Here is a 23,632-nt window from a genome sequence, read left to right as displayed (position 1 = left end):
TAAAACTAACATTAGGAAAGAAAAGAGTCTGCTCTGAAAACAAAGAAAAATGGCCCATGCTACATTACTTATCATCCACACTGAAGTCCTCACAACCCATACAAACGAAACATTGCAATAACACTGGGGCACCGCTGCCCTGGGCCGGCAGGCGGCTACCCATCTGATTACTTATTTTTCTGTAGCACAAAGCTTAAACTTTGTGTATACCACAACTAAACTTAGGTCGGGCAGCACAAGCCTATTCCTGTAAGCACTGTTGAGAGGCATGTCTGCCTGTGTTAGTCACTGGTGTGCCCCACGAAGTTAGGGCAGTGTCTTGTATACGCATTGTGGATGTGTTGCACAGGTGGTCCTGCTTACACTTTATGCCTTAAGTAGATGAGCTACACAGTCATGTGTGTGTGCACATGTGTGTGTGTGTGTATGCTCACATGCGTATGCATGTGTGTGTGCATGTGTTTGCATGTGTGTGTGTGTGTGTTTACATCAGAGTTCTACAGTGCATATTTTCCTCTGTAGCTCTCCATCTTAGGTTTTGAGGCAATATCTCTCACTGACCTGGCAGCTAGCAAGCCCCCAGGAGCCTCTCCTTTGCATATATGGCCCCAGATAAGATCACAGACGCTGAATTTGGCAATTAAGTTGCCCTTAAGTGAAAAAGAATTAGGTAAATAAGATGAAATCATGGCTATTCGATGGCTGTTTTATGCTACTATGAAGAGTACTTTGAAATGGAGGCTTCTGGATGTGGTGGTATTTACCAGCTAGGAAAAAAAGTATGCTACTAAAGAGGCAGAGGCAGGACGATTATCACAGATTGGAGACTTGCAAGAAGTTCATCTCAGGCCAGCAAGATGGCTTGGCTGGTAAGGATGCTGGCAGCCAAACATGAAAACCTGTGTTCACCACACAGTGAAAGGAGAGAATTGTGAGAATTGTGTTTTGAAACTTGCTCCCTGACTTCCACATGTGGCCATATACAGATGCACACACACACACACACACACACACACACACACACAAACACACACATATACACACATATACACACATACACAAACACAAACACACAAACACACACAGAGTAAAAACAGTATTAAGCAGAATAAAACATATCTACACATAATTTATAAATAGAATAAAATACTGGCAAGGAGAGCTATTAATAAATCTACTCCCTGTGTTTCTCCCTCTTAAAACTCAAACCAGAGTGGCCTGCCTCTTGCCCACATCAAAGCAAGCCACTGGACTGAGCAGCGAAGACTCCAGTCAGAACCTCTCGCCTCGTGCCTGAAAGCAGCCTACAAAAATGTTCTCTGAATGAGCAACAAACATAGGAAACCAGAAACAGAACAGGAAGATAAACCCACAAGAGAAGACAGCCACAACACTGACACATCCACTTCCAGTTTTCTTCAAAATAGTTCTTTTCCCAGAAGAGCACACTAAGTTTTCAAGGCATGCATCTTGGTTGTGGCAGAAGCAGATCGATGAGTGATCTCTTCCTCTGGAAAACTTGAACCTCCAACACAAATTACGTAAGCTTTCAAATAGCATGCCTGGGACAAATAAAAACATCATCCAAATAAAGAATGAATAGACTGACGGCAAGAGAGTGGGGTTCCTCCAGAGATAGGCGAGCGTTTGGAGGGCCAGTGATCACATAGGTTGCCTCACTGGGTCTCAGCCTTTTTACTAGATGACTACACTACCTGCCAAGCACTGTAAGAACTCAAGCCCCAAAGGGAGAATGAGAATCAGGTACATTGAGATGAGGTTGAAAAATCCCCACTGTAAACAGAAAGGTCTCACCCTTGAAAAGAAATTCATAAAGCTAAACACAAAAGGAAGAGAGAAAACATGAAGTGTCCACACAAGTTGAGAGTAAAAAAAAAAAAAGTGGGAGAATGGGACAGGGTTCCTGGCCATGCCATGTCACAGAGAGGATTTTAAACCAAGTTTTGTTCCTTATTATCAATGGAATTCCCAGACAGATCCTTGGGAGGTTGCAGTAATAATTCAAACCACTTTTCAATTATGTCTGTTGTCATGTATCCACTTACTTCACAAACGTTTAATGACGGTGCATCTCAGGACTTTTCTATCGCTACTGCCTTTCATAGAAGTGGGCTTTATGGTAAAAGAAAAGTTACTAAAACACAACAACTACAGAAGGGGACATCCATATTTCAGGACTCCACCTTCTCCTCCTTGAGAACATCTGTTGATAGAGCATGTGATATGGTCACTATGGGAAAACACATACAGAGAGTCCACAACGTCCAAAACAGAGCATCCACTTCTGGGTATATGGCCAATGACAGTAAAATCCGAATACCGAGAAGGCACCTGCCTGTTCTTTACTCTGTGGCATTATTCACAATGGCCAGGATATGGACTGGACTGAAGTGCCTACCAGTGCATGGCTGAGGAAAATGCCAGGCATGTACCCCAGGCTACTTAGTCTTCCAAAGGATATTCTATCACTTACAAAAACATGAATATCCTAGAAGACAACAGTGCTAAGCGAAAAGAGCCATACACAAAAACGCAAACACTGATCACGCTCTTCTGTGGGAGTCAAAAGAAAAAGTCAATGTGACAGCAGCCTCGAACATAATGGAAGTTGCCATGAACTAAGACTGAGGGAAACAGGATGACCTACTAAAAGGACATTTTGTTTCACTCAAGCAGAATGGAATTTCTGACTATCTATTGTACGAGATAGTGACTATAACTAATAATAATGTTTAAACTTGCTTGCTTTAAAGTAGATCTTAATTGTACAAAGGACCAAGAGTATTTGAGGTAACATATGAGGTCACATTTCATAATCGATATAGGCATTGGAGCCCTACTGGTATTCTGAAAACACACACTGGCTTCTGGGTTTCACCATGTGAACTTCTGGAAAGCCCTGGTACAGGTTGGCACTGCCCATTCCCTGGACAACTTTTTCCCATAGCTAGCAATGACACTGTTCCATTCTCTAAAGGTTAAAACAAAACATAACCAGTCCTCCTGGATCACTTACAATTTGTGATTAAATACAACTAAATTCCAAATGTTGTTTGCCTGACAAATGTCTTCCACCCAAACACACAACCTTCAAACCTGCCAACAACAGTAGCCCAAGGCTGCTTCCATTTCAAACTTGGTCTTTGCTTTAAAAAAAAGTCCCTCTGATGTGTCCCTAGATAATGACCTACACAAAGCACTCTCTATGATTAGTAATGGCATTTGCTGTGTAGAGAGTGCCAGGAAGAGAGGCACAGGGCTCTCCATGGCCCACAGGGACAGAAAATTCTCCTGTGAACAGAATGCCTAACAGCTCCTTCTTCAAGCTCTTCCAGGGACTCTGGGATGGTGAATGTGATGTCTTTTCAAAACAATGCACTAACTGCTTTTAGATCCCGTCTCCTGATTATGGCTGACCTATATATTTTTGGCAATGTTACTGCCCTACGGGGCCTGACTATGACAGGCAGTTAAGGTCCTCAGTTAAGATGAATTTTGAAAAAGCCTAGATAAGCAGACTAATTTCCTACAAACTATGTTTCTCTGATCTTGAAAATGTTAAGGGGGCCACGTCAGTGAATTATTTTAAGCAAGGGAAATTTTGCCTTCTAAAGACCCCAGGGTAAATAACTCACCCCCAGATGTCTTGTCGCATGCCAGAGGGGGCTCACCTTGCAGGCAGGAAGAATGACTAAGAACTGGGGCTGGATGGAAAGGCAAACATAGTACACTGTGTGTCCTGTGCAGACAATGACAGGCTAGTCATACCTGTGGTCATCACAAATAAGATAATGTACAATGTCTAGCTTGGATTAGAATGACCTCTTGAAGGACAACTAGCTTGTATATACAGATAACACAGAATTAAAGTTAAAAAAATTTATTCTAACCATTTTCAGATCTGGTAAAGAAATGAAAAAGACACCAAAATGTTGTCTTGACTTGTAGCCTCATTTTGAAGCCAGGCTATCTATAATTATCAACAAAGTTACTTGAAATCTTGTGTCTTCTAATTAAATATTCTAAACATTACTTTGACGACAACAAACAAGATAAAAATAAGTAATGTTTGAAATACTTAAACTTGTAGAAAATTCAGATCACTGGGTTCCTTGGCAGATAAACAGTTACTGTGTTTGGGGGGAAAGATGAACTTTAGCTATTATTTCAGAAACAAAGAAAGCACCAGGTCTAAAGAAATGCCAGCGCTGGTACAAAGAACGGCATATACTGAATCCTGCTCCAGCATTGGCCTCTCGGTCACTGAAGTGAGGCAAAGTCACCCATAGAAAAGATGCTGGAATAGACAGAGGGAGATAAACTCTTGCAAACGAGGCACACCTGGCTGCTTCTGCATTTACTGTTTTTAGTCTTCATGACAACCTCCCAACACAGGATGACTGGCATTACTATGAAACTTGGGTCTCTAAAAATCCTGAGGTCTTGGTGAACAGAGGTGAAACTCATCCAGGTCTTGACTGACAAAGTACCAGTCCATTTCAACACACAATGGTGCCTTCTGGATGGTCAAACCTTGCCACATTCCTACTATGGACAAAACATGGCTATTTCTAGTCTTCCTAATTTGGGATATTAAGTAGTTAAGAAGTTTACAAGCAGAGGGCAATGCTGTCCTTAGATCACATACCTGTAGTGGAGTCAATGGTGAAGAGAGATGACTGATCCCCTGGGATGAGTTCATAAGCCACTGTTCCATATATTCCAGAATCTCTGTCACTGGCAAGAACGTTGATGATCTCAGTTCCTGGAGGGGTTTGGCCACTGATGCTTGTCACATAGGTTGACGGGTTGAAGACAGGGTAATTATCATTCACATCCTCCACTTCCACCCGAACAAAAGCTTGGGCACTAAGACCACCCTGTGAGATGAACCAACAGTGATTACAATTGGGCTTCTGTGGACACTGGAATCCAATATAACTGACAACAATCCCCAAACAGACTTTGAAATAACAGAGTGTAGTGTGGTATGTTATGGTGCCTGTGTGTGTGTGTGTGTGTGTGTGTGTGTGTGTGTGTGTGTGTGTGTACCTGTCACTGAGATAAAATTACTAACAATGACCCTAAAACAAACTTCTGAAGCAATAGAACACATGTGTTCTATTATATATATCTTGGATATATATATATCTTGGATTCTTCTTGAGCTGTAAGAAAATCTCATTAGGAAATGATTTGAGGAAGGGCAGCTTCTGAGGGGAGCTAGACTTGTGTTTTCTAGAAAATTGAAGGCAGGTGAAAATCTGGTACAAAGATCCTGAAGCAGTAGCATGGTACCTTGAGCTGCTCTGCTGAGAGATAGAAGGAGAGCAAGGGCCTATCGCTGGAGGACAGAGTTGGCTATGGGGATCACTGGGGTCACAGAGCTCTTCACCATCACAGAGTTCTGAGCACACAGGCAGCATGGTTTAACTTTAGTTTTAACTGCTGCTCTGACTGAAGTGTTCAGAACAGACAGCAAGAACTGAGGGCAGAAATAGGGAGCAGTGGGGGTTCTTGGGACCCCCAGGTTTGGAATAGACAGTAGACTTAGTGAAGAAAGGGACAGCAAAGCAATTTGTCCTTTAGCAATGGGGGTCTTATTCGAACCCATAGAACTTATGTCATGTTCCAGAGGGAGAAGAGAAGATTGGAATTAGCCTATAATGTCTGGGACCCTGTATGACCTGACTAGCCAAAAGCTAGTAAACATTCCCACCACTAGACTATTTATTTGTTTGAGCTGGTATTCTTGAGTTACAGAACACAGAGAAATCAAGGTGTCGCTCAACTTAAGGTTTCTATCATACTGTCTAGCTTTCATGGTGCTGAAAGTCGCTGTTCACACTAGAAGAGGGAAGTGATCATCATAATGTCTACCCAGCTGTCAGCCATGTGAAGGACAGTAACAACCTGTCTGAAAAGATGTGCTTCCTGATGCAGTGATGGCAGGAATGTCGTGGGAGACAACTAACCACCTTCTGATTGCATTTTAAGGGATGTCCCACAAGTTGAAACCCATACCTGGCCCCTTTTACTGGGGCCAAAACCCTGTAGTTAGATGGTCTATAGGTCCTAGGGGAGAAACCTCTACCATTACTTTGCTAAATTAGCATAGCATCAAACTGACTCCTGATGAGTTACACATAGATCAGTGCATCTACACCTCATCAGAGAAGCTTCTTTTGCAATAGACAGGGATTAACACAGAAAGCCACATTGGTCAAGCTGTAGAATAGCAGACTTCAGAATGCTCATCTCTACTGTAATGAATCTATACCTATATCACACCCCCTCTCCCAAGGCTCAGAGATCACTGTAGAAGAGTTAGGCGGAAAGAATATCCGAAGAACCAGGGACCGTGGATGACTACACCAAGGGGATGCTTTACAGACACAGCCAAGCAGTTAGACATAAGAATTCACAGAGGGTGTGACAGTGTACAGAAAAGCGTGTAAGCTCAATCCAGACAAAATTCCAGCATGGCGAGGGGAGGTGAGCATGAAACCCTACCCCTAGCTACAAAACTATTAGTAATTAATAACTTCTGGGAGAAAAAGAGTCAATTCCTAAAGATGCAGGCCCTGGTAGTTTGACCATACTCCTGTGGAAGGCTGCATATCCAGGGTTATGTGGGCAGAACACACTGTACTGAATGGTTTCAGAGTTTTGTTTCTAAAAGGACACAAAGTTGTGTGGATAGGAAAGGAAGAGAGAGGAGTGGGTCTGGGAGGAGTTGGGGTGAATATGTTCAAAATATATCATACAAAACTCTCAAAGAAATGATAAAGGGGGGGGCATATCTTTTCTCCTGAGGCTGCATGGTTTGGGAATTCTGAGATTCCCTGGTTTTAGAAAGGTTAAACAGTACATAAAGCAGTGGGAGGTGCATCCCAGACTGTTTATTTCATGTTGGCTCCATCTAAAACCAAAGGGGAAGGAACAAATAAAATCGAAGGAAATCATCTCCTTGGATTTTTCCCTGTTTTGAAGGAAAACATCTGTTCTTGCTTCCCAACACCATTTTCCATTTCTATCTGGCACATTTTGAGACTTTCAGATCTGACAAAAGTCCTTGGTAAGTCACAGCAGCGGAGGGGAGGAGGACGGCTCTCTCACTTGTGACCCTCCCCCCAGGCTCCTTTTCTTCTCTTAGCTGCCTTTCTAAGCTATGGAGGAAGGCATCAAGAAGAATTAAGAAGGAAGGACACCTGAGAAGGCTTGAAAAGAGAAATGGGCTCTGCGGCCTCTCAGAACACATGTGGAAGAGGCGGCCTGAGAAAGGCATTGTGACTGATAATCAAGAATCCAGAAAGGGCTCTCACTGCTGTCCCATGTATACCATCCTTTTGGGATTAAAAGAAATTGAGAAATCCATAATTAGACATAATGTTATTTTTTCATGTTCTGTGTGGAATGAAGCACCAGACTCCTACCAGTTACTATTCAGAATAGAAGAGACAATAGCTGGTTTGGACCATAATGAAAGTAATATGCATTCGGCCACCTGTGTATGTGCAGATCCAGAACGGCCTCCATCACCAGGAAAGCTAGATAGCCTACAGGAGTCCTGAGAGAGGTGGAGAGAGAGGACTGCAGACCTGTAGATGGACTGTAAGCATGTAGGAAATACACTTGACATCTGCATAGAGCCTACTGGGACTCCCGGTGGCCTGACTTATTGGTTTTGTTTTCCCTGTTTTCTCTCCTAATATATTTCTCCTCGAGCTTGAGCAGCTTCTTAGGTTGAAAGAAGGATTGAGAAAGCAGGTAAGCAAAATAATGAAAAGAGAAAAGACTACAAGAAGAAAATAACGCAACACCAGAAAACCCTCTATAACAAAGGTACTTACTAATGAAATCCTGTGTAAACAATCAAGTGTTAGATAACAGAGAGCTTACACTTACTCTCAAAGAACAAGGCATCTTCTGGAGGCAGAGTGTGAGTTGTCAGTGTCTCGCGTGTATAAACCCACTGAGCACCTGCTCAGTTCATCAGGTGGGGAATTTCTTCCTAGCGTAACCAACAATGAATGCTTTTGATGTATTTCAAACATACTTATCTTCCTTATGTTGTTACAATCTCACTTTTTCTGGCTTCCATGTCTTTCTTCCTACCTACTTCAATGAGAAACTAGAGTACAGAGATGCTCAGAAGACAGCTCAGAGTACAGAACACTGTAGATCCATGAACATGGAATTTATGTATCAGTCTCCCATGGCTTTCTCTGTCTTGGGGTGAAGTTACAACCAGATGGCTGCAGTTATGGTAAGCTGTGGGGTTGCATTCACTCTTCCTGAATTCCTTAGAAGGAGCATGTTGGGAAATCAGCATCCCACAGGACAGAGCAGGAGAGCTAATCTAAGTAGTTAGTTCACTTCCCAAGACTCTGTGGAGAGATCTCATAATGCCACTCAGAAGAGACACTGAGGCATAACCACTCAGGAGAGTATCTCTAGATTCCTGGCAATTAGAGACTGTGTTGTCTTGAGCTTCAAAGTTGAGGTATAACTGTTTACATGGCAACAGGTACCTAATAGCCTAATCTCTGTATTAGCATTTCTCACTTTTATCTCCAACTTCCACAAATATGTCATGGACTATTTAAAATAATTTTGATCATTTGTAAGGATATGGGAAGAAACACCTGAGCAATCTACCTGAACGCCAATCCCTTCAAGTTACAATGGAGAAAGGGCAAGTCCATTAAGAAAGCTCTAAGCTTGAGATCACCTACTATAGGAGGCCCAGAAGGCTACAAGAGTCAATCAGTACCTATGGAAAATTTTCTTTCATTATTTCTACTTTGGCAATTGTCTATTTTCTTTCCTCTTTGCTCTTGCATCCTGTGACTGTTAAAGAGTAAAATATTAATATCTGCTCTTCACAACGTTTAGCTCTACTAAGCTGTGATTTACTTCTTAGTGAGCTAAGGCAGAGCATTCCAGCCTAGAACTCGTACAAAAAGGTGATGAGAAATGATTTCCTATCTTACTAAAGAAAGCTCAGTACGCTGGGTATCACCAAAGCCAAGGCAACATTCAAAGAATATTTTCAGATTAACTGGGAGATTGAGTAAAATAGAAATTACTAGATTGAGAACCCGAGATATGGTACACATATAATTGTCCTGATAAAATCAGCTTTCTGAAAGAGGTGGGAAGGAGAAAGTTGAAAAATGAAGTAGAAAGAGCTAGTTCAAATCTATTTGCTATGGAGTAGAGGAAAAAGAAAATGGTTTCCTAAGAGGGTATGAGAAAGTAAATGGGGTTTGATTCCAAAGGGAGAGGTTGCCATTATACCATGTTTGCTGTGGGAATTATCTAAGAGAAATTGAGAAATTCAGTTATAGAGGAAGAAAGACCACTACAGGGCTCTGCTAAACTAGAATAGGCTGGGTGCATGGACCTTGGGGCTCAGATAGATTTGCTTCTGATGTAAATAGTGTGATTCATTAACACAGAAACAGGCAAAGAACACCAGCTGATAATCAGGTAAGGGAGAAGGCAGGATGGCTGGAAGGAGAGAAGGTTCCTCTCAAATACCATTGTTGTTTTTGTGGTTGTTGTTGCTGTTGTTGCTGCTGCTGCTGCTGCTGCTGCTGCTGCTGCTGCTGCTGCTGCTGCTGCTACTGTTTTTAACAGACAGACCTGGGATTTTCCAAAGAGTTTCCAGGGAAGGGAATTTGCACTGGAGTGACTAATGATATGTAATACTTCAGTGATCTTACCAGGGAGGAATTCCTGTCTGCATTGGAACCACTGAGCTAAGTGACAAGGGAGATAAAAATGCTTATCAGAAGGTAATGTGCTTGGAATCAAGATTTCAGAGAAAGTGATGATCCTTGCAAATGAGAAATCAAAGAAGGAGGAGGCTGGTATTGGGCGGCTCTGCTGAAATCTCGAAAACCTGGTAAGGCACATTGTTTGATGGAATTCAGATGCTGAAATTCCTTCAAATATCTACTTGTTTAAGGCTTAGTCTCCACAGTGGTGCTGTTTGGAGGGACTGTGGATCTTTAGATTGTAGGCTTGTGGATGTGTTTTTTAAAGGGTATTATAGGATTCTGGCTTATTTCTCTAGCATGAGGTAATGTTCCACTATGTGCCTCTGCTCTGAGTTTTTGATCTTTCCAGAAGTCCAAAGAATAGAACCCTTCTAACAGACTGAAAATTTCAAACCCTGAGCCACAATAAATTTTTTTCTTTTTAAAAGCTAATCATCTTTAATGTGTTGCTGTAGTGATGAATAGCTGACTTATAAAGTGGTAGACATGAAGATTATGAGTGGGGCCAAGTACAAAAATATTAAGTGATTGGGAGTTCAAAACAGCACAGGACAAAAGGGGATCTCTGCACTACATTCTTGAAGCAGGAGCTCCAAGATTGAATTGGTTTTCAATGGAGAATGTAATATAAATGGTTTGAATGGGCACTCATAGGCTTGAATACTTGGTCTTCAGTTGATGGAACTCTTTGAGAAGGATCAGAAGGTGTGTCCTTATTAGAAGAAGTCACTGGTGTTGAGCTTTGAGGTTTCAAAAGCTCATGCCATTCCCAGTGAGCTCTCTGGCCTTGACACTTGTGGATGAAGATGTGATCTCAGCTACTGATTTAGCTCCATGCCTGCTAACCTGCCTCCAGTGCTCTCTGCCATGATGATCATGGGTTCTAACTCTATCAAGCCAGGAGCCCAAATTAAATGTTTTTTCTATAAACTGCCTTGAGCATGGTGTCTTATCACCATAGAAGAGTAACTAAGTAACTAATAGAACAATAACTAAGACAGAAGGGCAGCCATCTAACCACCTTCAGACTGTAATTACTGCACTTCTTAGCCTTAAAGAGTAGAAAGGATCAGCATTCTCCAGCCTACAGGCTATTGAAAATATTCCATCACAGGGAGACGATAAAGGAACAACCAGAGACCAAAAGTCTGTGAAGATGTGCTGAGTGGCAATAAATGGGTTTGAAGAGCGAAGTGGTGAATGGAGTATTGATTCAAGCTAAAAGTTGAACTGAACAGTTCGGGTAAGAGAGTGGGTAATGGCCATGGGGAAACCTAAGCTTTCGAAGATGAAAATGAAGAAGAATGATGTTAAGATGTGTCAGATTCAATCCTTGTTACATACAAATGAATAGCTGGAGGGACACTTTGGGTTTGGCCCAAATACCTTAGCTGGCACACTGGGCAAGGACACAGTCCTCAGATAAATTGAGCAGTCATCAGTGGAACGAAGACTAGAAAAAGAAGCTCAGTATGGGGCTGGAGAGGTGAGCCAGTGCTCTCTGAGGTCACTGGCACTCACATGCACACACACATACACACACACCACATAAACAAACACACAGATCTTAAAGTGACAAGTAATTGAATAATTTAGACAACAGGATGATGTAGGACAGTACAACATAAACAAATGTCCCCTTTATTCGGAAAGTTTATGTTTAGGATTCCACCTGATATATATATATATATATATATATATATATATATATATATCCATTATTATATCCATGAATCCCAACTCCAAGAGCCAGCTCTTATCATGAAGACACAGGGTGGTGAGGAGCTAAGCCAATTTACTCTCTTGAGTATTTGTCTGTCAAAATCCTCCTTTAAGCCTCAAAGGGGGAAGTGGGGTTAAAAAACAAATTCCCAGAGGTACATTTCAGCTGTAGAACTCAGGATGTAGCAAAAGAGCGGAGAGAATGATAAACGCATGCCAAAAACTGAGGGCTTTGTCTGTGAAAATGTATCAGAGAAAGAAATACAAGGCTCAGACAGAAGGATGGGATAATTAAATTGTGGAGCTAAATTGTAGACAATAACTTGAATGCCAATCCAATTAAGTGGTTCCATTATATAATTTCATAGCTTCCTCTGTGCGTGAGATAAATAGCAGGCGCTGCGGCAGCAGAAACGGGCTGTTTTAGATGTGGTGTCTGTGGAGAAGGAGAAGCGACTGCGCTAAGGCTATTTATTGACAGTCATCACAGAGATGAATGAGCAGGAGTGTAGATGCACAGAACAACCAGGGTGCTTCATAAGAAAAATTATTCTATCAATAGATAAAAACCTCGTAGGAACCACCTGCAAATGGATTCTCAGCAATTTTCTACCAAGGACACACGGGTCATTTATTACAAAATGAAAGAATCCAAGGGAAGACTACGAATTTTCAGGATGATTCTAAATAGTTGAAGGACATGTGCCAAGGTTGTTTATTGTTTAAATAAATTCATTATGGCCATAATTCCCACAGCATTTTGAACTTTACCTGACTTATCCTGTGAATGCAGTCTGGATTATTTTTAGAGGCTACCTATTTAGTCAATGTCAATTTTTATCTCCATTGTTACCAACCTTTTTGATGACCTGGTTTGGAGCAATTTATGCTGCTAGTCAACACTGCTCTGAGTGTTTTTGGAAGATGTAGCATTCACCCTCTTGGAACTCAGAGCTTATCTATCACAGGACTCCATAAACATTATGCAGTAACACAGGACATGGGCTAACCTGACATATGCCCATGTGTGTGTCTGCTCACACATGAATATATGTATATGTGCATGTATTATATGTGCATGGACATTCATGCAGACACTCACATACTACACCTGAAATGCTGCAGGCTGGGGTGATCCAAGGCTTTCCCTGATGTTCTGATATGTGGAGAAGAAACTTAGTTCCTTGTCTGAAGTCAGGAACATGCTTGGAAATGCCAGCAATAACCGGGGGCCCTGGGAGCTTTTCCTTGAGGCCCTGATATGTGCAGAAGGAACACAGTTCCTCTTCTAAAGGAGGAATGACCTTGGTAAGGCTGGTAAAAGCCTATGGCTGCTCCATGGAGTAGCTGCTCAGATCCTGAGAACCCACCTTTTCCCATCAGTCTCAAGGCTGCTGTGTGCTAGGTCTCTGATGCCCTTGAGATGTCTCTGTTCCCTGTGCTGCATTCTTTGATCAGCTTCACATTGGCCTCCCTCATTGTATGATAGTTTCTGATGACTGCATCCCATCCTGCCTCTGGAAATTGTATAGGAGACTGTGTACTTAATACGCTTCCTTACATGAGCCACGAACCTGAACAATAGCTTCTGTCCCAAACAGTCCTGTCTTCTTTATATTCTCATCTCCTGTCCCTCCCATTTTGGACCCTATCACTGAAAAAGCCAACTAGTGTTGCTAGTTGCCTATACACTCTGAAGAATGCATGAGGAATGTTGTAGGCACTTTCAGCCCTAAGCTGAATCAAGATCAGGAAGCCTAATAGCTCCGATGAGCTACCTCCAACCATGAGAAGCTGAAAAGAGACTTAGAAGGCAGGAACTTTGTCCCACGTCTTTCCCAAAATGAAATGCATCTTGGTCCTATGGATTGATCCTTTTAGGGGATGAATAACTAAATTACAAAGATGCATGATACTCTCTGGGCTGTGGTGATGGTTCAAGGGAATAGACCCCCAGTGACCTTTAATGGGGTGTGTGCATCTCTCACTGAAGGCATTTCTATCTCTACACAGATGCCCAGTTCTTTATCTGGCCACCAAAGCTTAGGAGGAAGTCAAATTAACCTTGAAGGTCAGAGTGGCCACCAGATGGGTGGCTGAGAGACACAAGAAACTATTTTCTGGCCATTTCCATGACAGTATGTATACTTCGAGCCAGAATACACTAACATGGGGCAAGCTCCACACACAGGGGACTGGGCTCCTATCGAGCCTGGGCTAACAAATGTCTATCACTATGCTTGAGCACTATCAATATCTATGGAAGCTTCTGGAAGCAAATATTCAACAACCATGTTTCCAGATGTAGTTTCTCCTCTGAGAAAGAAAGCAGCAATTAGTAGGTGAAGACTGCGGTTACCTCTTAAGTCTCACTCTATCACCCAGTGTTCTTGTGGCCCTGAGCCATGGGCTACACATCTTGTATGGAAAGGGAAAGGACCTAAAAATTGTCAGCTGTAGTAACCCATCCTTCTCTGAATGAATAATGAATTATGGGACAGCCAAAATCCCCTAGGTCAGAGAAGAAAAGACAGACACTAGGCAAGAGGTAAAAAGGGAGAAAGAGAAAGAAGTGATCTATGTGGACAGGCAGCAAGCAAGATGGTTAGGGGACAGAGCTCTGAAGTCACTCCTGAAGGAGGTAAACATCATGGTCACAAAGGATGGGACCATGACCACCTTTAAACGTGTGCTCATCCATTCAAGGAAATAGAAGGTGAAGATGGCTCTGAGCAAGAGCCAGGACACCTGATGTTTGTTTGAGATGGTACATTATAAGTACATTATAATTACAAAAATAATTACATATTCACATAAAGTAAAATAAGTGAAACACGGGAAGACCTCATTTACATGATCTCATTTGCATGGGAAATATAAAAATTAGTTTATAAGATAAGGGTAGGATGCTGTTTACAAAAGGTTGAGAGGCATGAAAGGGAGGGGCAGGTGATATTAAAAGGCTTATCACTGGGGTACAAGTTAGAGACAGGCAGAAGAAGGTAACTGGTGTGCAGAGGAGTGGCTATAGACAATGTTAATCTAGCACATATTTCACAAAGCCAGAAGAAATGTTTGAGGAGGTAAATATGGTCAATCTAATTTTTAAAAATATACAGTATATAAAAGTATTAAAACATTTAATGTTACTTCATTAATATGTATATTGTAACAATTTATGTTTCAGATGTTTAAATACATTTAGTTTGAAAGAGTATTCATAGAAAGACTATTTGTAATACCATAAAATAGATCATCCATTGTAAAACATAAAATTATGATTTATTCACTATATACAACAGATCCATAAGAATGAGGAAATTATAGTCACATGCAACAGTATAAAAGATGGTCCCAAGCAATGCTCAGCAAAGAATATGGAAACACATGTATGTTTCCATTCAGTGAAAGATAAAAGGCCAGTACTGTTAGACATTGGTCGTGTTAAGTGTAGGGTGGGGACGAGAGGGGTAGGGACTAGAAGTGGAAGGGTCATGAGAGAGATTGTTAGTTCATCTGCTTCCTAAAATGTCCCTAGTTTTCAAATATCTATTGAGCTACACATTTGTGATTTATGTGTTGCTATAAAATTAAAATAAATGCTGTCTTTTATCCTGCACTAGATCCGACACCGTAGTGCCCCGTGACTTCTGTTAGACATCTTCATCTCAGTCAGCAAAGCGTCTCATTCGCTTTGCTCTATCCCATATCACATTGCCAATGGCTACTCTCTGAGCCTGGCAACAATCTCTCTACTCATCTAGTTCCCAAGGCAGGCTGCCACCATGCCAGACATACACATCCCAATTTCGTGACAGGCTAGCATATCTAGCCACCACACACTCTCTTGAACTTAAATCGCCACATGAAAAAACACACAACACAATAACCTCTGATCCCATTGATAATGTATAATTTGCTCATCTAGACATACAAAGTCCTGTACACATCCATCCCTTAAGAACATTTGTAACAACCTGTAACTGTGCAGAGAGGAATCTTAACATCTGCTTCCATGTTCTTTCTGCTACTTCTCTCTCCTCTCTTGCTCCAGTCTCCTCCCCTCTCTAAAACTTTTCTCCTGCCCATCCTTCCTTCTCGTCCAATGACAGGCCTCATTCTATCTCGTACCTGCCTTCACCTGCATAATGACATCACCCTACATTTATGTTATTTTTCTAGGTGTGTTTTTACTGGCAGCTTAGGAAGTTTTAATTTTATTTTGTTTGTTTGCTTGCTTGCTTGCTTTTTGTATAGGAAAAATATCAAAGGTACCTCCAGTATGCAGAGCTCTGTCAATGTGAACTCCAAATGGCTAAGCTCTTAGGAGCACTAGCAGCTGTTCAAAGGACCAGCATTTGTGATCCACTATCCACCTAGCAGCCATCTGTAACTACATACAATTTGAGGGAGACCCAATGCCCTACGCTCTCTCTGGCCTCTGCAGGCATGAGACGTGCACAAGGTACACAGACACTCATGCAGGAAGAACAACCACACGCATAAATGAAAAAGAAGTTTAAAAAATTCTAAGGTTAGCTGTGTCTTGAATCTGTTGGACATATAAGATCAAAAAGTTTATATTCAAAACAGGAAATAAAACACATTAGTCACCTTTGGGATCAGTTAGAGCATCAAATGACCAATTCTACAAACTGAAAAGAGGGAGAGAGAGGGAGAGAGGGAAAGAAGGAGGGAGGGAGGGAGGAAGGGAGAGGGGGGAGGGAGAAATGGAAGGAGGGAGAGAAAGAGAGATTTTCTTCCCCTTCCCCTTTGAATTATTTTTCAGGGTAATAAATGGTTGACGTAATAACATTAGTGCTGAAGTGGCTCATATAGTAAATGCAAAAGGAATAATAGACTTAGGGAAAAGCCATTCTGCTGACACGGTAGGAAATACACGGCACTAAAGAAACCTGAAACCACTCACAGCGTCTTGTGCTGAATGCCAATGCACAGGCAATGGTGAGAGTAAATGAGCAAATTAAAACAACCTAAAGAATGCAATCAACCACATTCGGCATGTGGAAAATATACACGGGACAAGTGACCTGATGTTAAAAACGCCATGGGAAGGGTAAGGCCAGGGTGGGAACTCGGGGGTTCTATAAATTGTATTAATGTGTGGTTCCCCTTGAATGTGAATCCAAACATACCAATTATTAAAAGATATAATTAGATTATCCAGCACCTTTAGTATAGCATGGATATTAGACCATCAAAGATTGACCCACCATGTATGGAAGCTATGCTTTACTTAAAGTCATTATCTGTTAGAAATACTTATTGATGATAAAATGGCTTTAGAGGGAAGTGGTGGTGAGGTGGAACACAGTGAGGTAACGGTCAGCAGGCATTACCATGTTTTTGTGTGCTCAGTGTGTCTTGTTTGGTGTTTTGGGCTGAAAGGCTTACCCCATCCTTAGCTTTTACCAGCAGATCAAAGGTGCCCGGATCCCTTTCCCTGTCTATGTCTTGGGACACACAGATGCGGCCATCCTGCGGGTCGATCTGGAATGCTGGAGGTGCTTCATAGCTTTGGAATCCATCATAAAGAGAATACTGGACTAAGCCGTAGAGCCCTGCATCTGCGTCCGAGGCTTTTACCTGTAAGACAGGAGGGAGGTTAGTGAATGTACTGTCAGTCCGTTAGCTAAGCGTGAAACATGATGCTTCACAGATCCCGAGGTTGTTCAGGAAGCAGAGCTTGGGATAAGCTCTCCCTGTCCTGCTTTCCTGCCTGACAAGTCTTCAGCCTCCTTCTCCATAGGAAAACTCTCTTTTTCACCTTCTTGGCCCACTCTAATTAAAGGGTCAAGGTCTCGGGGTCCAGCCCCACACACTCTTACTTCCTTTCACTATACCTGAGGGATCTTGTCTAAATGCAAGGATCTATACACATTCGTATGGCTACAAAACCCTACAGACATCTGCTGTTTCACTCAGTGTATTTGGAAGCAGCAACGTGAACACCAACAAAAGAAGCCAGGCAAAAGAAGTAAGGGGTGTGGTTTCTAGAAAACCACTGTCAGTTTAAAATCCAACTTAGAGTTAGGCAGGTTTCCACTCAGAAGGGATGTCCCAGTCAGAGCCCTACATAGCCATGCTGCTAGGGACTGGCTCTGCAGCTCCTGTCCAGGGGGCACAGGAGGATGGAATGCCAGTCTGCCACTGCTCACTAAAGCAGTGCATGGACATATGGCGGTGGCCGCTCAGGGAAAGTCTGCTCGTTCTTATTCCATACATGATACTTTTGTTGGCAGTCTTGTGGTCAGCCCAACAGAACTACGAAAGCCTTTATTTTAACTGATTATATTGCACATACCATAGACACTCCTCACCCAAGGGGATGAAGGCCAAATGCCCACAGTGAATGCCTGAAACCACGTGGTGCCAAACGTTAGGCTCTTTCCTATATGTGCACGATGGTGGCCACGCAGTGCAATGAGGAATTAACAATAATAACCAATAACCAAGCAGAGAAGATGTGTTATGGTCAGGGAGATGATTTACTGCACTTGGTAGGAAGAAAACAATCAAGATTCCATTACAAATACTAAGAATAACCATTAAAAACTTGTGTTTATTTCTAGAATTTTCTGTTAACATTTTCAGACCAGCCGACCAGAGGTAAGTAAAATTACAGAAAAGGAAACTAGAGATGAAGGGAGAGAGGCTTTGAGTAATGAGATGCATAACAGATTATGTGAAGTACCAAACTCCTAAACCTGCAGGCTCATGTTTAATTCCTTTGATTTTTTTAACCCAATTAATAGCAGTAAGCATCTAAATGGCACTTAGAGTAAAAGAGGCATTTTCATCAGTCTGAGTGATCATTGGTCCCTTGATTGCCACACTTTCGAAATGATACACTCGCACGCACACACGCACGTGCACACACACACACGTATGCACGCACGCATGCACACACACAGACACAGACACACACACATGCACACACACAGACACAGACACACACAGACACACACATACATGCACACATGCACACATGCACACACACAGACACAGACACACACACGTGCACACACACAGACACAGACACACACACACATGCACACATGCACACATGCACACACACATACATGCACACACACAGACACAGACACACATAGACACACACACATGCACACACACAGACACACACACATGCACACACACATAGACACACATACACATGCACACACACACACACACACACACACACACACAAACAGTTCTCCACCAGCCTACACTTTGCAACATGCTGCCTCGAGTGGATCAATGACGTGTGACACTGGTGGTGTTTGAGTGGCATACTTCAGTGTTTTTTACAAAAATCCACCTGGCATCCTACTTAAACTTCAGAGAGCAAGCTCCATGGCAACGGGCTACCTGGCCCCCTTGCCAATGATACTCAAGTACAAGTGGTCTGTCTGTCTGTCTGTCTGTCTGTCTGTCTGTCTCCCTCCCTCCCTCCCTTCCTCCCTTTCTTTGGGCCCTTTACATCTATCTCCACATCATGTCTCTCGCTTTCTGGCGAAATCATCCGTCCTCTGTGACCAGCTAACACATTTTTAAGTTACTCTTTTCACTATCTGGATGGAACCAGAAAACCCACAAAGTCCCCCTATAATCCATTCGGTCTGTTCCAAGCTAACAGCTTTTAAAAACTGAGTAACCTCTGGTTCCCAAAGACAACAAGCACACCCTCTAAGGCCATGTGGTCTTCTCGATAATTTTGGCTGCATTAGAAGACAAATGCACCAAACGGAATTCTAAAACCCATTCTCAGCCTTTAATAGCATGTATGACCAAGTATTTTGGCTCATATGAAAACATGTTCCCTGTTTCCACTTTATGGGTTTTTTTTTCTCATGGGGACTTCTGGCAGAGAAAAATTTAAGAGATCCAAAGTTAGAAAGAATACAGGACTTAGTTTGTGCTAATGTTTCAGAATCTGAGCTCAGAACCATAAAATGAGAGTGCTCGCCCCCTCTGCTCTCCACCACCCCCTAGAAATACTTACCTGTTGTTCTAGCAGCATAACCAGCTTCCTGGTGATGGATCTTGGTTGCCTAGAATTGTCTTAGCATTTATATGAGGCTTGCGATGCCCAGTATCCATTGACTGATGGGGCAATTTGAAAAACAGAAAATGAAAACTTCTTCCTTAACACCTCAGGAAGAAACCTTGATGAGTTAGGAATCGAGGTGACATGACATGCCTCTCTGGAGACCACCACTGATATCAAAGCAGGGAGCTGCTCATGCTAATACAATCTGGGGGTGGAGCTGAACGGTTAGAAGAACTGGGAGGACAGCATCTCTGGATTTATCCTGGAGCTGATCCCAGCACACTCAAGCTCCTTCTCCCTCTCCCATGCCATCTCACTCACTCTTCCCCACCCAAAGTTGATGGGTTTACTTTAAATTCACTCTAACTCATAACTATTCTCATTGAATTTGATTTTCCACAGATGTAATTGAGACATTAAGGAACTTACAGATTATGAGCACCCTTCTCCTGTTACTAGCTTCCTGGGAGCTAGAGAATTCTTATCAGCATCTTCATATTAATGTTGAATAAGGATTCCGCCCTGAGAGCACACCCTCCAAAAAAAAATGGCCCTTGTGGGTTTGGACTGAGAAGTGTCTTGAAAGCAAAATGTTCCCGTAAGCCCAAACACTCCTTCATACATGCTACTGAAAGCAGACATGACTTTTATCATCCATCCTCGCCTTCCAATCTAGCCAATGTGCTTGCAAAGACCACATGGTTTTAGAGGATGTATCTGTTGTCTTTGGAAGTCTGGGGGTTTTTCGAGATCATTAGCAGCTGTGAGAAATGGTCGTGTCTGAATGCTTCATATCCAGAAAGCCCCCTTCTGCATGGGAATGTCTGCTCCCCAACATCAGAGGCCACCTCACAATCACATTCCTAGACATTCATCCTAGCAAAGATGGAGAGTGTTGTTCTTGTTGGTATTAATGCTCTTTACCTGATCATTTAAATAGGTGACAAATTTGTTTTTAGAAAAACTCCAGATTCCTCTACTAAGGGATGGGGGTTCTGGGAAAACCTTTAGATAACAACTTTTGGTGAAATAGCAAGCGTGTGGTTTTTTGTTTGTTTGTTTTGTTTTTTTGTTTTTGAAAGAAACCAAGGTCTGACATTACACATGCGTCCACAGAACTTCAAACAGAAAATAAAAAGGAATCACAAAACAAATTATTGCATTTGAAGCAGTTAGCTGTCTACTGATCCCATATCTAAACCAAGACAGTAATCCCCCAGCGGAGGTTGGATCCAATGTTGAGGACCACAGTGACGCAAGCATGTCACTCTCTGAACACAGTTTTGGCAGGTTCACTAACAGTGGATGCTGCCTTGCCAAGTCTCTAAAAGCAATGTTATCGGTTTCCTGCCTTATGTTCTGAGGTATCTGTCAGCCACAGCTAATCATTTCACTTCATTGAAACACATCCCTTACAGTCTGGCCTGCTCTCTCCTCCCTGACGTGCCTCAGTTGCCCTGCCAGTTCTGTGGTCTTTCCCAGATTTTGGATGCTGAAGCAAATGCTTACGTATTGAAACTACTTCTCCCTTCAGTTCATACTGACTACCTAGAAGGTTGATCCCAAAAAGAGACAGGAGTGTCCTCATCCCAAAGGACCCTGTAAAATTACCTTATAAGATCAAAGAGCAGCCACCTCATATGGCAAACTGGGGTTCCTTTAAAGGTCTGGGGGTGTTTATCCTTGGCAGTGAACTTAAATTCAGTGACAAGTGTTCTTTGAGAGGCAGATGCAGACCTCAGACAGAAGAGGGCGTGCTGACATGATGGCAGAGGCTGGGCTCATGTGGCTACAGGCAGAAAAGCAGCAGGGCACCAAACGGTGGAGACAAAGAAAGGACTCTTCCTACACCCCTCGGAGAAGCAAGGCCCCTTCAGAGCTGGGGTTTGTCCCACTGGAAATGTGAGAAACCATTGTTTTGTTGTTTTGAGCATCAAAATGGTGGTGATGTGTAACAGCAAGTTCCGGAAGCTGACCCACTCCCGAGTGACCTTCCCAGAATCGCTGCTCCTCCAGACACTGGTGCAGATTCTGATTTGTTTGTTGATAACACTGTCTCTTCCCTGCTAGGATTTAAGCCCAATGGCATGTGTGACATTTACCCCCACTTCTTACCGCATCTTTGGGCACCATAACACTGGTGCCCTAGTCACACAGAGAGGAACCATAGTTGAAATGCATCTTGCATGAGAGAATGGATCAAATGTTGTTTATAAGATGTAAGCACAGGGTGAGCCAGATGGGTCAGTGGATCAATGACCTTGCTGCCAACCCTGAACAACTGAGTTTGAGCCCCAGAACCCACATGGTTGAAGGAAGGACAGAACAACCTTGGCATGAGTGCGTGTACACGCACAGAGTGTAAAACAAACAGAAAACAAAAAAGACACAAGCATAGCAAGGTATGGATGAGGCAGAAGGAGTGTGCGCTTCGGGCCAGTTGGCTGACATAGTGAGTTCTAGGCCAGTCTGACTTTACTTGGCACATAGCCAGATTTTGTCTTTGACGTTAATTAACTAAATAAAGTAAGATGAAATTATTCTTAAGAATAATTTTCTTTACTGTTCTACTTACCTATGGGGGAAATACGTATCAATAAAATATTGCACATCACTTATCAACTCTCAATGAGAAACAATTTTTAATATTAATTTAATTTCTAATTATGTGTATTGTATGTGTGTGTTTGTCTGTGTTCAGGTTTGTGCACATGGATGCAATGCTCCCAGAGGCCAGAAGAGGGAGTAGACAAAGTTGGAGCTGGAGTTTTACTTGGTTGTTGGAGGTTTGGCTCCCTGATGTGGATGCTGGGAGTTGAATATGGGTCTTCTGTAAGAGTCATGCATGGCTCTAACCACTGAGCCATCTCTCCAGCTACAAGGTTCTCAGTCCTAAAACAAACTATTAATCACTATAGAGATCTCAGACCAACACCCATCACAATGGTACAATTAAAATCAGGCAGGCAAAAGACAAGGACAAACCTCGAGGCCTGTGGAAGAGACTGGAAACAGAATGCATTTTTACGTGACTTAAAATGCATTGTCAAATAGGTTGATACTCGCTATCAGATTTGGTAAACGGAATAGGCTCCGGTTATAGGCAAGAAATTGTTCTGACATGTTTTATTGCCTTACGTGTTCAGTAAAATCAATGAACTATTAATTCTACTGCTTATTAACCGTCCCGTGTCACACTACCCAAACAAATGGGTCAGGAGGGTGACTTGTTCTATGCCTTGCTGCAAAACACTGGAAACAACACGGTCTATAAAAAGAACTGGCAGGCAGATCAATGAACCCAAAAGCAAGGTCTGTGACAGATCCTGGTAAGACTACATTTTTTTTGTACAATTACAAAGGAAACCACCAAGGAATTTGGGGTTATCCACATAATTGCTAAAAAAAAATTGGCAAAGCACATGGAGGGAAAATAAATCCAGTTTGATATTATCCTCATGCTGAAACAAATTCTATACAGATGTTAAGTGCAAACAATGAGATCATTTAATGTGTAAATATATATTTGGCTGAGCCTTAGACTGGAGAGAAATTTGAAGGTAAAGGGGATTTCACAAATAAACAAAACAGACAAAAATCAGAAAGGAAAAGGGTCAAAAATGATTATGTATATAGTAGTCTATTTGATAAGCACATAAAAAGTTTAAAGATAAATTATATATGATATCTGCAACAAACCACACACACACACACACACACACACACACACACACACACATGCACACGCACACGCCCATGGACACACGCACATGGACACACACACGAACCTTACTAGAAACAGGTCTTTAAAAAGGAAAATTGCATACATTTCCCAATATGAGGGAGAGAAAGAATATACCAAGGACATGAACAAACAAGTCACAGAAATAAATATTAGGAGACTCAATTTCACTAACAATCAAATTAATGTTAAAGGAAACATTTTGTGCTGCAAATTGGCAATTGTTAGAATAATGATCAGTAGAAAAGATGAATCAAATAGCCAGTAATTTCTATAGCCTACAAA

General features: G+C 42.1%; 1 protein-coding gene across 2 annotated transcripts in view; it reads right to left on the bottom strand.

Annotated features, from left to right (window-relative positions):
• Positions 1-23,632, bottom strand: part of Dchs2 (dachsous cadherin-related 2) — a 213,656-nt gene that overhangs the window by 85,850 nt on the left and 104,174 nt on the right. For both annotated transcript variants that reach the window (NM_001447363.1, XM_087623215.1), the window contains 2 exon segments: positions 4,670-4,901; positions 16,947-17,138. In NM_001447363.1, the coding sequence (NP_001434292.1) occupies positions 4,670-4,901; positions 16,947-17,138 (424 nt within the window).

This window comes from Rattus norvegicus, chromosome 2 (assembly GCF_021556685.1).
Source record: "Rattus norvegicus strain SHRSP/BbbUtx chromosome 2, alternate assembly SHRSP_T2T, whole genome shotgun sequence".
NCBI lineage: Eukaryota > Metazoa > Chordata > Mammalia > Rodentia > Muridae > Rattus > Rattus norvegicus.
This window is presented reverse-complemented; position numbering and strand designations above follow the sequence as displayed.